Genomic DNA, 15,962 nt, shown 5'->3' with positions numbered 1-15,962 from the left:
CAGCCATTCTGTGAACTAGATTCCTGGTGTCGGCCATCTTGTACTTAAGTGGATTGATGCTGGCTATTTTGTAACAGGAGGAAATTGGCATATTCCAAAAAGGGACTTCCGTGTAGAACAGAGGTACGCCCAGTGTTGTGGTGTCTTTTGCAAGCCCCACTGCTCACAAATCTTGCTGTGTACTGCTGCTGGTGGCCATTTTGTGAGTGGCAAGCCCCATAGCTGGCGGATCTTGGTGTTGAAAGGCAAACGTTCAGGGCAAAGAATCAAATTCACGATAAACAGTCCAAAGTTCAAAACACAGCAAAACAAGGACAATGCTTACAAAATGTGTGCAACAGCTAAACAATACTGAATGTGAATGAGAAACTAAGGAGTATTTATAATCCATGTAATTAGTGATGATGAGTTTCAGCTGTGAGTGTGTCCCAATAGCTGTCAGTAGAGGCAGGCGTGATTAGCACAAAGGCTGTGTCCGAAACCGCCTACTACTCAGTAGGTACTGCATTTGAATTTAAACGTACTACTCGGCCGTTAGAAAAGTATGTTCTATACAGTATGAATGTGAAAAGTATGAATGGAATTCAGACGTACTACATCCGCCATTTTGTCATGGTCACGTGACCTACCTGCGTCAGTTGCGTCGCCTCACTTCCATTCAAGAATTCTCTCACGGGGCATTATGGGATAGCGCAGCATGCATGGAATGCACACTTCAGAATCTCGCCGGAAGTAGTAAGTCATCCGGGTACTTCTCGTCTACTGATTTTCAAATTCTATGAATTCGGACATACTACTCGGCTCGCATACTATGTAGTATGGAAGTATGCGGTTTCAGATGCAGCCAAAGAGTTCTGAGAGTTGTAGTTCAATAAAGAAGTCATCTCCAACAGAGAAAACACCGCTGGTTATTACGATGGATTACAGGAAGTAATCGCCAGCAGAGACAACACCACTGGTGAGGCTGCTCCCCAAGCACACACACACACAGGTCAAGTTGTCAAAAGGGGTAACAGATTTATTAAACAAAAAGATCAATATCATAACCAGGGAACAAATAGGCCAAAACAACAAACAAAACAAGGTACGCTACCTAATATTACATTTCTTACCTAAAACTAAAATAAAGTTCTGTAAATAAAGCATACAATTCTACCCTCCATAACTAACCATTAAACATGAGAAAACGAGACAAAAGAAAAAGGGCCTTCCCTTTGATCAGTCAGCAGTAGGTTAACATTAGCCACAGCTAACACAGGATATCATCCTAGTACCGTATTTAACAGAGAATCTCACCAGATGACTTGAGACAGGGTTGTAGAAAGGTATTAAACCATCAGCCACCGCTAATGCAAGTTACCGTCCTATTACCGTATTTAACAGAGTATCTCACCAGATTACTTTGGATCAAGGTTTCAGACAGAAAGATATCTGTCACACAGAGAACTCACACACACGCACGCATGCACACACACAAGCTGCGTCCCAAATGACACACTATACACTTATGTACTATATACTTATGCACTTACACACTCAACAGGATAATATATGTATGTAGTGTCGTCCCAAATGGCACACTAATGGTTTTTTGACTAAGCGGAAATTCAAACCGTTTCCCCGATGACGTTTGACTGTTGCCAAATCAGTGAAATAAACGACTGAATTATCAAATAATACCTGCCGTGAGTATTGCCGCATTCACCATCGGGAGGCGCTATAATCACTCTCGTAGGAGAATTTTGCTTTCACCATCCAAAGTGTCCATCATTACACACTTCATTTTAGCGGCTGAATGAGTGCATCATCCGGGTAATTAAAGTGCACTTATTATTTTTTTACTTTTCAGTGTGAACACACTACTTACACTATTTATACTACAAAATGGCGTAGAATAGTGCATAAGTATGCAATTTGGGACGCAGCTTATCACACACACACACACACACACACACACACACACACACACACACACAACAGAGAGGGACAGGAAGAGAACTCAACAAGCAGCGTCAACAGCGTGCTTTTATAGCTGGCGCCGCTCCTCTCACATCTGCACCTGATCTCCGCTCATGTGGAGAGAAAGAAACAGATAATGGAGGATACAACACACACAGGAACAATACACATTAGCATTGTCAAAATAATGTTACTCAATATGTAACAGACATGAAACTGAAGTATGTACAGTCAGTTATTGTTTTAATAAATGTCTAAAAACAGTCAGATATTCTTATTAGTCTAATTAAATTTCATTCAGTGTCATTCATTTGACAAATGCAAAAATGTTCAAAAGAGTAAAATGCAAAAGCTTGTTCGTCTGAAATGTATTAATGCAAATTTACTTTTTGTTACTGTTAAATTAGTTTGAATAATGAATGTAGAAATGTTTAATTGTGCATCTCGATCAACCCCCTTTTAATGCAGTGGCATAAAGACAGATTATCCTCAGAATCGTCAGTGATTCACATTCAAGCAGTCATTTTTAATATAAAGACATGATAGAAATAATACAGACAACTCTATAGGTGAAAAAGAATTACCCATCATGCCCATAACCATCATACAGTGATCAGTAAAAGACATATTAGGAAAACCCAGATATTAATTATACAGACACAGGTTCACAGAAGCTTCACTCACAAGTAAAAAAGCACTGAAATTTCAAATCAAAGCTTCAGTCAATGAAATCACATGACTGTCTGATGAGTCCTTAAAGCCTTTTAGTAAACTTTTAGTAAAATGTGAACAAAACCAATTGGTGGTTTATTATTTTATAAATGTAATTTATTCAAACCAACATTTGGGTTTGTCTATATTTTACCCAATTCTCTAGCCTTTTTACAGTGTAGTATCATAAAGATTTTAAATCCCCACACAGCTGCTCTTCAGATATGCTCATCACTACCATAATGTATTAATGCCTGCTGAAGTTAAAGATTGTATGTAAAATTATTACTTCAGTGATAAATGAACACATTCCTCATCTTACTTCTTCACTCTCAGTAGTTTCTGCAGATGAAGTTGAGTCGGTCAGTTTCAGGACGGCTGATCCAGGTCTGATTTCCTCCAGACTGAACTGCTCCAGATCTCACTGTGGGCTCACAGTCCTCCTCTGATGTGCCGTTCCCTGGAGCCCAGTTCTGATAGCACACGGTCTGTCCACTCACCCAGAACCAGATGCCCAAAGCGCAGGAGTGACGTAAACCCAACCACACCGCCTCAGTAGACGCCAGTTTAACCATGATCATCACCTTATACTGCATCTCCACTGACTGAACCGAGACCAGATCCACATGATTCTGTCTGCAGTATCTCAGAGCTTCAGACCACGACAGATTCTGCTGGATCACAATCAGTTTATCTGGACACAAAACAAAGCAGAAACTAGAGAGAGACTGATCAACAACAACATGCAGAACAAACACTGTGGAGGAATTTGTCATGTTAGACATGTAGAGTCAACTTTAAGAGATCTGGAGCTGATGATGGATTGAGTGTGTTTGGAGGATCTGCTCACCTTCATGACACACAAAAGAAAACTGATTCTGATTACTAGGGCTGTAGTCAGCCCATTGTCTTTGTGTGTTTGGTTGAATCGCTGCATTTTGTCCAGCATTTTTAAAATCAGCAGCCCAGTATCTGAATGAGGAGTTGCTCTGATCTGACCACTGCCATGTATCTCTGAACAGACCGATCCAGACTGGAGATCCAGATGAGTTTCTATCATTAATGAACTTCTCCAGCTGTTGATTCTCATTCTGGTTCCTCACACTGACCATATCAATGTGATTCTGTCTGCAGTAACTCTGAGCAGCTGTCCAGTTCTTCATCTCATCAACAAACACCAGTCCTCTGCTCACTTTAAGACAACCAAATAAAAACTTTATATATTTATTTTATTCTTATTCTGCTGTATGCTTTGTATATAAACAGAAGCAGCACTTAAGTTAAAGAAAAGCCCGTGTTTTAAAAAGATGAATTGTTATGAGTTCATGTTGATTATGAATATTACCATGGTTACTAATTCAAGTTTTTAAACTATGGCTTGCAAAACAAAAACATATTGAACTTTAACTTCAGCATATATTTTTACGTTTACATTTCAGTTCAAAGTAGGTTTGTCAGACATACCTGCTACAAAATTACAAATTAGATATGACTGGAAATATTTGTTTACTCTTGTCATATTGATTTTTTAAGCATATTTTGTTAAATTTATGTTTTGTACAGTAGAGGTTTGTACTCACTGTTATAGCAGATGAAGACACGGGTATTGCTACATGCCTCATTCGCCCACTGTCCATTATTCATAACAGTACACTCATTACTGCCGGCTGGTTCTCCAGATGTCCAGTTCAGAAAGAGCACAGGATCACCTGAAGACCAATGCCAATTATAAACATTTGTCTTCTGAAGACCAATCCAGATATACTGACCACCTCCATTATTCACACTCTTCATCAGCTGGATCGTGTCGTTCATGTTGTCAACAGTGGCCAGATCTGTGTATTTCTCTTTGCAGTATCTCTGAGCTTCAGTCCAGTTCGTCTTCACATTTATATAGAAATATTGACGCTGAACACATTCAGATATGGAGCAGAGAGCTGTGAAAGAGACACTTTGCTTTAATGCTTTTCAGAACAGAGTCAAACCTAATGAAACTATAAACCATAAATAAAACTACAAACACACTCACCAATGAGGAGAAGAGGGAAATATAGAGTCTGAGCCATTTCTGAGAAAGAAACATTAAAAAACTCAATTACTTTAAAAAAAAAAAACTAAACAAACAGGATCACGACATGATTCACAATAATCGAGACAACATTGATTAAATACTGTAGATGTGTCTGTTCTTACCTCAGAGCTGGTGTGTTTCCGTCCTCGGTCTGATGTTTTTGTTTGCAGCTACAGGCTGTGATTATTCTATATATTCACTCATCCGTCATTCAAATCACATTTATGTATTATTCAAAAACCCTGTTTCAAATTCTATGTATGCACTCATCTGTCATTCAAATCACATTTGTTTATTATTCTAAAAACCTGTTTCACATTTACTTCCTCTATATGCTATTTTAACTCCATTATTTTCTCCTTATTTGCATCATGACATTTGTGTCAGTCAATATCAGTAATCATGAAACATGTACAATGTAATAATAATAAAACATTTTTTAGCCACATTATTTGGGTCTTGTACCATGATAGTGGCTAGAGTTTTTATGCTTTTGTTAATCATGATATGGGCTGAAGGTGAGCCATGACGCACTAGCGACTATATTGATGAACATTGCTGTCTAAACCCAGAGCTGATGCAAATGAATCTCCTATTCCTTGAAAGTTACACTAGCTTCATTGTGCTGACCCCTGATCAGACTGGTTAGATTCCTTACTTCATTTTTGGCCTAGTAATATGGTTCAGGCTCCTGGTACATTTATTCAACCTTAAACACTGACTACTGTACTCTGTGTAACTTAAGAGGTCAGACTACTGAGACGTTCTTCAAAAGTTTGAACATGCTTCATCACAAAACTGATATCAATAAAACCAAAATGATAAACAGCACAAGAAATCTGTGGAGTAATAAATAAAGATAAAATAATTATCTGAAAGGCCTGAATGTCTTATCAGCTTTATCAGAGCTTTCAATACATGAATACTTGAACAAGGAAACATCCTGGTCTGTGGTTTAATGCTAATTTGGTTTTAGCGTTCCTCATTTGTTTGTCTTGTTGCCGTCATATCATGGGATCAGTGAACAACAATGTGCTTCTGTGTCAAACCCTTCAACAGATCTTTAATTTTGAATATGAAATATTATCCACTGTGTATTTAGATGATCATTTGAACAGCAAATGGTCCCTGGTGAAAAAAAGTATACTAAATTGTATTGCATATATATTTTTATTATATATTTTTTAATTTAAATATATTAAAAATGTAATATTACCAAACTTTTATATATAGCTTTTAACACACTTAAAAATAATTGTAATTTAGCATATTTTCCAAAAAAATATATTTTAGAAAAATGCACTTTAAATACATGCTTAGTTTATTTTTTACAAGTGTAGTTATTTAGCATTTGATGGTAATATATTTTAGTATTATTTTAACTGTGCTTTGAAAATTAACTTGTAAGAATGTTCAAAGCACATTATTAAATACGTTTTATACTTTGTTAAATTCTATCTATCTATCTATCTATCTATCTATCTATCTATCTATCTATCTATCTATCTATCTATCTATCTATCTATCTATCTATCTATCTATCTATCTACCCATTTAAAACATTTGTAAATAGTGTGCAAACATACACTGTTAAAACAATTCCCAGAAACTCACAACATTATAGTATCCATTTACTGGATTCAACTGTAAAAAAATCACAGTAATATAATGTAGGCCTACTTAAAATTTTATTGTGACATTAAGGTTGGCAGCAAAGGGCTATATGTTTTGCACATTAGTTATAGGGATTCAAATTCTTTTTATTTTTGCATAAAAATTGATACAGTAGAGCAGGCACTGTATATAAAAGATATAATTTTCACATCTTTAAATTTGGCTACCAACATCTTATAATGTAACAAGTAAATATGACATTTTTTAAAGAACATAATTTTGTGCTTGGCCAAAACGTAATAAAGTGTAACAAAAATAATTGATTCATGAAACCAAAAAAGTGTTAAACACACCCTGAGGTTAGGAATCTGCGCTACCGACTCATTTAAAATGACACAATCTTAATAAATAAACCAAAACTATCAACTATTGATTAAAACAATATCACTTTTGCACTGGTTCAGCTGGTTTAATGGTACTCCTGTGACAGTGAATCGAATTGAACTGTTTGCTCGGGAGCCGAGCAGTTTAAGGGTCTACTCACACTATGCCATCCGTACCCTGCCCAGGCCCGTTTCCCGGATCGTTTGAGAAGTGTGAGTGCGCTGAATCGGGCTCAAGCACGGTTCACTTGGCCGGCCCTGGCCCGGTTGGAAGAGGTGTGTCTGAGCGCGGTTCACTTGGGCTTTGGCGCGGTACGCTTGTAGTGAGAGTGCAAGCGTGCCAGAGCCTGAAACTAAAGACGCTACGTCATTTGCTGCGACGCTTCAAAACAGGAAAAAGTCATGTTACGTCACTTTCTGCGACGCTTCAAACTCCCAAAGCAACTGGAAAAGGACGAGTGACGCATTTTCTGCGACTATTCCAAAAACAACCATGGCGTGGAAAGGATCCCTTTGGTCAACTGATGAGGTGCAGTGTTTGTTGGATGTTTGGGCTGACGAGAGCATTCAAGAGCAGCTGGACAAAACTCACAAGAACTCCGAAAATACTTCAGAAAATTAAGGATCATCTTCTCGGCCGTGGTTACCAAAGAACCACCGAACAATGCCGGGACAAAATAAAAAAACTACGGGCACAGTACTTAAAAGTGCGTGACGCCCTCCGTAGATCTGGGAGCTCTGCAGAAGAAAAAGATAAATTTAAATGGTATGATGCTGTCCACAACATTATCGGCAGCAAACCATCCAGCCAGCTGAATGTGTTGGAATCCCATCCCCAAAGCATGGGTGATTCTACGCCATCTACACCATCTGAGATGGAGGACACAGGATCGGAGAGATCCCAGCGTGGTGAGTAACGTTGCTTCAGCATATGCGTGTCCCAGAGTAAATGACATGTTTTATTATTTATGTATAACCAAGAAACAAAGGTAACTGTAGTAAAACTATGGTTTCCACAAATTTACCAATATTGTGATAGCAAACATGTTTTACTACAAATGGAAAAAAGTAAAATGATCATAAGGCATGTTTGTTTACTGTGCATTATTAAAATGTTTATATTTGTGTTTTCTTTTCTTGCAACTCGACAGTTATGCCCCGGTTCGGACTCACCTGGCACCTCAAACAGTAGTGTTGAGACACTAGAAACAACACCTTCAAGGGAACAAAGGAAGAGGAAGAGAAAGGTGGAGGCAAACGACACTATGGCTGCCTTTGTAAAACTGCAGAAACGGCAGTATGACGAATCTATGGAGGGGGAACAACTGTGTTACCAGCAAGAAAGAGAAATGCTGGATAATTGGATGAAAGCTCAAGCTAATGTGGAGGAGCGTAGACTGCAGCAGCATCAAGAAACCACAATGTTGTTTATGCAAACAATGAACAGACTCATTGATGCCATGGTGCCTACAAACTCTCATCAGCATTCTTCTTTTCGTGGCCATGTTCCTACACCTCCTCCTGCAACTCCTCCACAGCGGCCATACCCTCACCCCACCCAGTCATCATCACCCTACCCAGAACTTGAAAATATGACTCATCCCCAGTATCACCAGCACACCGAGTTATCACAGTACTCTGAATGTGATATGTCAAAAGTTTATCGGAAGCTTTAAAAAACTTGTTTTTGTATTTACAGTATTGTTTTCTTTTACTTAGAATAATAGTTTTACATTTTTTTAAGTTTATTTATATATATATATATATATATATATATATATATATATATATATATATATATATATGTGTGTGTGTGTGTGTGTGTGTGTTTGTGTTTTAAATAAACACTTGGTAACCGTTCTTTAAAGATAATGTATGCTGCCAAAAAACTGCACTTTGTTGTTGTACCTCAGTATGCAACAAACTTTAGTTTTGATTTTGCTTTCTTAATTTTGTTCTTTTATATAGTTTTTTCTTTATATAATAGTTTATATATTATAGTTTGTGTTGTTTTTCTTTACTTTATATAAGAGTTGTTGTACTTATTTATATATATATATATATTATATTTATATATGTATATATACATATTTTATATATTTTTTGATAGTTATTCAACCACAATGTATATCTCTAAAAACTGCACTTTATTGTTATACCTCAGTATTCAACAAACTCTATATTTGATTTACTTTCTTTTTGATTTTCTTTTATGTCCCATTACTGCACACAGTCATCTATTGTAAAGTACTCTTAGTACTGCAGAATGTGCTTCTTATATTTTAAATAAAATTTTTGGATATTATCTAATGTTTTGTGTGTTATTACATAATTAGAGCAGTTCTGAAAATAAGCAATATGTCTTTATTGACAACAATCACAGAAGTAGCATACCAATACTAACAGGGTAAATAACTATGCAACATTACACAAAGTATGCCATCAAAACCATTGTCATCTCCAACAGAGAAAACATGCTGGTTACTATAATGGATTACAGGAAGTAATCGCCAGCAGAGACAACACCACTGGTGATTGCAACAATGAGAGCAAAGAATGGTTCTTTTGTTTAGGTTAACCAGGTATAGCAGGGTGGAGTGAAAATGCAGACACAAGTTGTAGCTAAGTGAACACACCCGCAAAAGGCTTTTTACTTACAGTGCTGCTGAAACGTAACATGCTGTAGGTGTAGCCCTAGCTGTAAATGTGTGATTTAAGTCACCACGTCTTTGATTATGCAGAGTTATTCATTCATTCCATCAATTTCTTGTCAGCTTAGTCCCTTTATTTCTCCGGGGTCGCCACAACGGAATGAACTGCCAACTTATCCAGCATGTTTTTATGCAGTGGATGCCCTTCCAGCCGCAACCCATCTCTGGGAAACATCCATACACACTTATTCACACTCATACACTACAGACAATTTAGCCTACCCAATTCACCTGTACAGTATATCTTTATACTGTGGGGGAAACCAGAGCATCCAGAGGAATCCCACGCGAACGCAGGGAGAAACGCCAACTGACCTAACCAAGGCTTGAACCAGGCGACAGCACTACCTACTGCACCACTGCATCCCCCTATGCAGAGTGAATGTAACTTAATAAAAATGAAAGGGTTTTCAATTTCAAGTTTTAAAAAAATTCCCCTCCTTCACAGTGGTTATGAAGGGTAATCATAGCTTTATGCACCAAAGCTATCTTTTGTACCAGGCTGTAAACGTTTTTATTAGCTGTGAAAATGGCCAATTTCCCATTGCAGTCAGAAATCACCTGGATTTCCTGTACCCAGCTCCTAAAGGCGAGTCAATGAATTTCAGTTTAGTTGCTTCCTTATTGGCTTCCCAAGGGAGAGCGGGAGTTTGCCATTTGCTAAAAACACAATTCTGTAAAAGACTTGTGTATAATAGTTGCACACATCTGCAAACAATGACAATACAAAATATTGGGCCTGTTTCAGGTTCAAACAACTCGGAGTTTAAACTTGAACTCTAAGTTGATTTACCGAGAGATTAAAAACTCAGAGTTTTCGGTTTCAGAACAGTTGATCTGAGTTGGGTCAATCAACTTCGAGTAGACCAACTCAGAGTTAAGCGCGAGCACCGTGACTTTAAAAAGGCATTATCAATGGAGCGCAGACATTACGAGTGACTATGGCAATATCTTATAAAAGAGATCACCATTTCTTTCTCCAGCTGAACTTGATGTTCTCATGCAAAGTTATAGCAAACATGAGCGTATATATTTGAAAAGAAGCAACCATCAGTGAACAAGAGACAGCGTGGGAAAACAGCTGCTCAAGTTAATGCCTAATTTCACTTTTTAAGTATTTAAATATTTAAGTATAATAAAATAAGTAATGTAATTTGTGACGTTTATATATTTTTTTCTAAACTTTTATACACATTTATTAGTTTTAAATGATTTAACTGTGCACTTGTGTGTCTGCCTTTTTATTGATCAAGTGATAGAGGTTAATATAACATTTAGAAGGTAAGCAGTACTAAAAATAATTTTTAGAAAGAATAATAATCCCATTAATCTAGTTACATGCATGTCGAAGGTGAATTTAATTTAATTATTTATTACAAAAGGATAAGCCATTCTCGTACAGTTCTTCTGTGTGTGACTAAAATGTAGGCTATATCTATGTTTCCATCCAAATATATTACATAAATTTATGTGCAAAACTGGAATATTGCATAAAAGATGCGAATAAAATTCCATCCAACGAGTCAAAGAGAAAAAAATCGTCACTTCCTGATTAAACTGGCACCAAATATCCACAGTAAAAACAGAATTTACGTTGGTAGAAGAAGCTGCGTCAATTAATTCTTTATTTAATAAATGTACTTGCGCCTCGATGTCAGAAGACAACGCTGAAACACAATGAACACGTGGGGTGTCTGAAGCCATGAGACGCGGAGACTCTTGACACGCTCCAGACGTTCGGAGGTAATTAATAATGTACACTAATACTGAAACAGTAAAGGCATTTTAGAATGACTAAAACAATATTTAAGACATGTTACAGTGTGCTCAGCCTGCTGGTTTGTCCATTTACACACATTTTCATCATCATATGATCATGATCTTTTTTATAATGTACATACTGTAATTTGTTCAGTAAAAGTGTTTCCATCGTAGTTTATGCGCACATTTTCTATCGAATAAAAGATTATCCTACTCAGTTATGCGTGTTTTTTATGCATATTTTAAAAAGTTATGTGCATCATGACGTTTCTATCAACCATCTCCAAAATGAGCATTAAAATAGGTGGGTGGAGACGTAAGGCTAAGGCGAGAAATACCGCTTCGTCTTTAACAAAGGGGAGGAGACCGACAGAAACTCTGAGTTTAGAGAATAAAACCTGCTTCTGACCAGGTTAGATTCACAGAGTAAGTTACCACAGTAACTGACTCTGAGTTAAAGTTACCTCTCTTTCAGAAACAGGCTTGACTTACCCTACTTTCTCGAGTTTAACAAACCTGCCATTTTGAAATGGAAAACCCAGAGTTTCTCTCATTTTAGGGTTAAAATACTCTGAGTTTTCAGTTAACCTCCTTTCTGAAACAGGCCCATTATCTATTTTGAGCTTGTAAGTCAGTCTGTGAATAACGTAGTGCCTTCTCTACACACACACACGCAACAGCTGTTGTTTGTGTAACGAAGTTATATTTTTCATTGTGAATCCTCCTGAATTATGCAGCAGTTATGTGTTTTATAGAGTAAGGGCGCCCTCATGTAGTTTGTTTGGGTACCGCAGACATACAAGTTAGGCAGGAAGTGACCTAGCGCAGTAGATGCTGTGAGACAGCCATGCTGTGGGTAGGTGTTTTTCATGCTCTCTCTTAGTTTATTAATATTAGCTTAAGAGAGTAGCGATTTCAAACATTTAGTTTATAATTTGGTTATATTATCATTAAGCATTAAGTTTGACTTGTGACATGTAGTTTTTGTAAGTTAAATGGCTTTTTATAAATGTCTACTGGATTGTGCTCTTTAGCAAGGCCATGCGGTTGATTTGATTTTCTATTTTATTTAGATGTTGTATGTCTGCAGCTAGCAATCCACTAAAAAGGGCTGTACTGTTTATTATTTCAGGTATGTCAATGTTTATTTGTTAATTGTGAATGTTACGTTTTATGCTAAATGTTCATATGATTATCAGTTCATATATGATATTAATGATGTAATAAGCAGATGCTGTGAGACAGCCATGCTGTGGATGTTGTATGTCTGCAGCAAGCAATCCACTACAAAGGGCTATACTGTTTATTATTTCAGTATATCAGTAAAAAGGAGTAATCAAATACTGTGTCCGGGCCTTCATTAAAGAGCATTGCACACAACGCAGAGGAAGAAGAGTTGAAGGACCGGAGACGTTACATTTGCTGCACCTGTTATGGATAAACACAGTGAAGCATTTTCATTAAAACAAATTTCAGGTTTGAAGCTTACTGAACCTTGAATTTACTACACAATTATTGTTTGTTCCGTTGTTTTACGAGAGAGCTGAGCTTAGTCTTTAAAATTTAATACACAGTTTTTTTTATTATAGCATACTTTTGCATAAAAATACCTATTCATTTCTGTAGCTGATTGTGACAAAACACTTTTGTCTGTTCAAAATGAACAGAAAAAGCAAATACTGGAGATTTGTTGCATATTACATCTGAACTGTATCGGTACCGAACCGTTATTCCTGTGTTACACCAATGACTGTAAAAAATATGGACGACGTGACAGCCCTTTTTCCCATTGAACGCCTTGAGGGCAAAACGCCTAATTGACGGGCACAAACTGTCGCAAAAGACTGCTGAAATTGGAGCCTTGACATGCGCAGAAGGACTGTCTGATGGAGCCAGAGGAGGAGCCGCGATGAGCGCAGTCGAGCTTCCAACCAAACGCTTTATGTAAAATCAACCACGCCCCCCCGAACTTCTCAGCATGCGTTTGCTGTCATATCAACACAAATGGATGTAATAATGTTAACAAATATGAGGGTTTTATATATTAAATCGCGCCAGCTCCGGACCGCAGCGCATAACCTACTCGCGGCGTCGTGGGCTGATTCCGGCTCGCATGCGGCAGTGCCGGCTTGCTCGGCCGCCGCATCTGGCTCGATTGACTCGGGCTGGAATCGGGTAGTGAGTCCAGGCATGCGGAGTATGTCCAGCAGAGGTAGTCAGTCTGAGCTCTAAGGGATAAGTGTCCGGCAGGCGAGAATCTAGCCGGAACTGTGGTTTGCTATCTGGGTGGTTAGGCGTGTATCAGCAAACTAATAAAGCCCGAAAAAAGCCCTGAACTTAGCGAATAAACAGTGTTCCACCAGCATCATGTATGTGAGAAACTGTAGTTTACTGCTGAACTCATTATATCATGGTAAAATAACACAGAAATCGAATAATAACATTTCAGTCTCCTGCCGAAGCTCAGACGCGCTGCTTTGAGAAACTGTCAATCACAGCTGTCAATCACGATGACACGCCCAGCATTAAATTACTGCTAAAAACAAACTGTTTACAAAAATGAAGATCTGCACCTATTTCAGCACAATAACCAGTGCCTTAATCGACCAGAACTATCTTTCGGGACATTTTATTGCAAGTGTAATACATTTTTTTATTTGGGCTCAAATCTCCTTCATTAACACGGAGGAGGCGGGCTTTATGACTTATACTGCAGCCAGCCCCCAGGGGGCGATCTAACGGCCGAGACCTTCACTCAAACGCAGGCTTGCGGCACACTTGTGTTACACATCTTACACAAAAAAAACAGATTAAGTAAATATAATTGTCACCGACTCGGTCCCAGTCATTCCCCTTGCTGGCCAGCAGAGGCCGCCATCCCCGGATTTCTAAGCATTATATCATCCACCTAGACTGATTGTGCACACACCTGACCTGAATCCAGTTAACGACCCACGCTCCCTTTATAAGCCACACTCAAACCCCAGTTCATTGCGAAGTCTTGTTCAGCCACGGCCAACATTTCTGAGCGGGTTTCCCTGCCTGATCTTCTGTGCATTACCCCGGACTGTTTCTGACTCTGAGTTGCCTTCTGCCTGCCCTCGACCCACGCTTGTTATACGGACTCTGAACCATGCTGCTTGCCCACGACCCACACCTGTTAAACGGACTCTGAACCACGCCGCCTGCCACTGATCCATGCCTGGTAAATCACTCTGTGTCTGTCAGTCGCCAGCCCCACGATCCATATTGAATGCTGTTGATGTGAGTTCGCACTTTTGTGCGTGTTTTATGTTTGTGATTGAACTGTTTATTAAATACTGCAAAATGGATCCCTCCGTGTCAGTCTCCTTGTTACAATAATAATGTAACAATATATTATCAATGTTATACTTGACCTGATCTTATGTTTAAAAAGTGTATTAGCTATTACAGACTTTGGACTCTATTCAATCATTTTCTTTTCGGCTTGGTCTCTTTAGTAATCTAGAGTTGCCACAGCAGAATGAACCACCAACTTATCCAGCATATGTTCCAAGCAGGGGATGCCCTTCCAGCTGCAACCCAACACTGGAAAACACACCTACACTTTGGCATATTTAACTTGGCCAATTCTCCTATACCGAGTGATTTACATGTTAAGTCAATGCAAACGCGTACAAATGACGCACGTGTCGTGCGAATCGCGAGTTCGAAAATCTGAAGAAAATTTTCAGCCTTAATTAAGCACATAAACACTGTTATTTTCTTCATGAAATCCATTTTAGCCATTTAGCTATGAAGCTAGAGTCACCGGGCAGACAAAAGCCCTACTCGTCACGCGAATCTGCATCTGTTCTGAAGTGAATTTGACACGCGAATGAAGCGGATTTGATGCACGAATGAAGCAAGTAACTTCAAATGTTCACACGGCTATTTACGCGCGAATAGCGCAATTTTTCCCCGCGTTCCGCATCTGGTGTGAACGCAGCATGAGGGTCTGAGTGGGGATTGAACTCTGGTCTACTGTGTGATTGCAGTAGTTCTTACTACATGAGCCGAGTCAGCAACTGGTGGCCCAAGAGCAGAGGAGGAACAAAGTCCACAACGTCAGAATTTCAAAAATACAGTCTTTAATGAAGGGAAATGGACAACAAAAGGAGACAATATCTTTCTACAGCCAGGGTTGAAAGAAATACAACAAAAATAGGAAAGCCAAGCTTCCCAAAATACATACAAATAAAACAGACCCAAGGGTCTCAGAACAATCAAATAAGAAAATAGCAAGCAAAGATCTTGAGAACAACGTAACTGTAGGGATGGCTGACGTGAAAGTGTCGTTTCGACACAGTGTCGTGATCTGAAGCGCAAGTGTTTCGAAACACTGCACCAAAGCATGATCCAAAAGACCCAGGTCACATGACTAAAGTGTTTCAAAACACCTAGTCACATGACTAAAGCGATTCAAAGCATTAATAATTTCAGAAGTGTTTCGAGACCTGGAGAATCTGCATTTGACTGACAGGGTCAAAACCAACATTCTGTCTTGTATGACCTAGTGGACCGTCCATGCGCACTTAATGTGCTTTAAATGACTTTTGGGTTCAAATCCCGACTTGTAAAAATACTCCAAAATCATGATTTTATCTTTTTAATCATGTTACTGTTTTATGGTGTAGTCTAGATATGATACAGCTGCTGATACGCCTGATATTGCTTATAACACTGCAAAACAATAATTAATATGTTTACAGTACTGTAATGGTTGGGTTT

At 38.4% G+C, this 15,962-nt stretch overlaps 1 protein-coding gene across 2 annotated transcripts; it reads right to left on the bottom strand.

Annotated features, from left to right (window-relative positions):
• Positions 1-999: 999 nt before the first annotated feature.
• On the bottom strand, positions 1,000-5,849 carry LOC147842947 (C-type mannose receptor 2-like). Of its 2 annotated transcripts, XM_087260442.1 has the most exons (5): positions 4,864-5,340; positions 4,700-4,738; positions 4,251-4,607; positions 3,521-3,862; positions 1,000-3,364 (listed from the first exon to the last, which is right to left on the bottom strand). In XM_087260442.1, the coding sequence occupies exons 2-5, from the start codon at positions 4,734-4,736 to the stop codon at positions 3,003-3,005; spliced, it is 1,098 nt and encodes a 365-aa protein (XP_087116568.1). In that variant the 5' UTR covers positions 4,737-4,738; positions 4,864-5,340; the 3' UTR covers positions 1,000-3,002. The 2 variants fall into 2 exon arrangements, with proteins under 2 accessions (XP_087116568.1, XP_087116569.1); XM_087260443.1 differs by having other exon boundaries at positions 4,700-5,849.
• Positions 5,850-15,962: the final 10,113 nt, after the last annotated feature.

Source organism: Danio rerio, chromosome 7 (genome assembly GCF_052040795.2).
Source record: "Danio rerio strain M-AB ecotype USA chromosome 7, GRCz13ab, whole genome shotgun sequence".
Taxonomy (NCBI): domain Eukaryota; kingdom Metazoa; phylum Chordata; class Actinopteri; order Cypriniformes; family Danionidae; genus Danio; species Danio rerio.
Note: the sequence above shows the minus strand (reverse complement) of the source record. Positions and strands in the feature narration are given on the sequence as shown.

Excerpts from the sequence above, each read along its gene's own strand:
- LOC147842947 (XM_087260443.1), bottom strand. The coding sequence starts at position 4,736 with ATGGCTCAGACTCTATATTTCCCTCTTCTCCTCATTG. Across the intron at positions 4,608-4,699 it reads TTTCCCTCTTCTCCTCATTG|CTCTCTGCTCCATATCTGAA; the intron begins GTGAGTGTGTTT and ends TCTCTTTCACAG. Across the intron at positions 3,863-4,250 it reads TGTCTTCATCTGCTATAACA|TGAGCAGAGGACTGGTGTTT; the intron begins GTGAGTACAAAC and ends GTTGTCTTAAAG.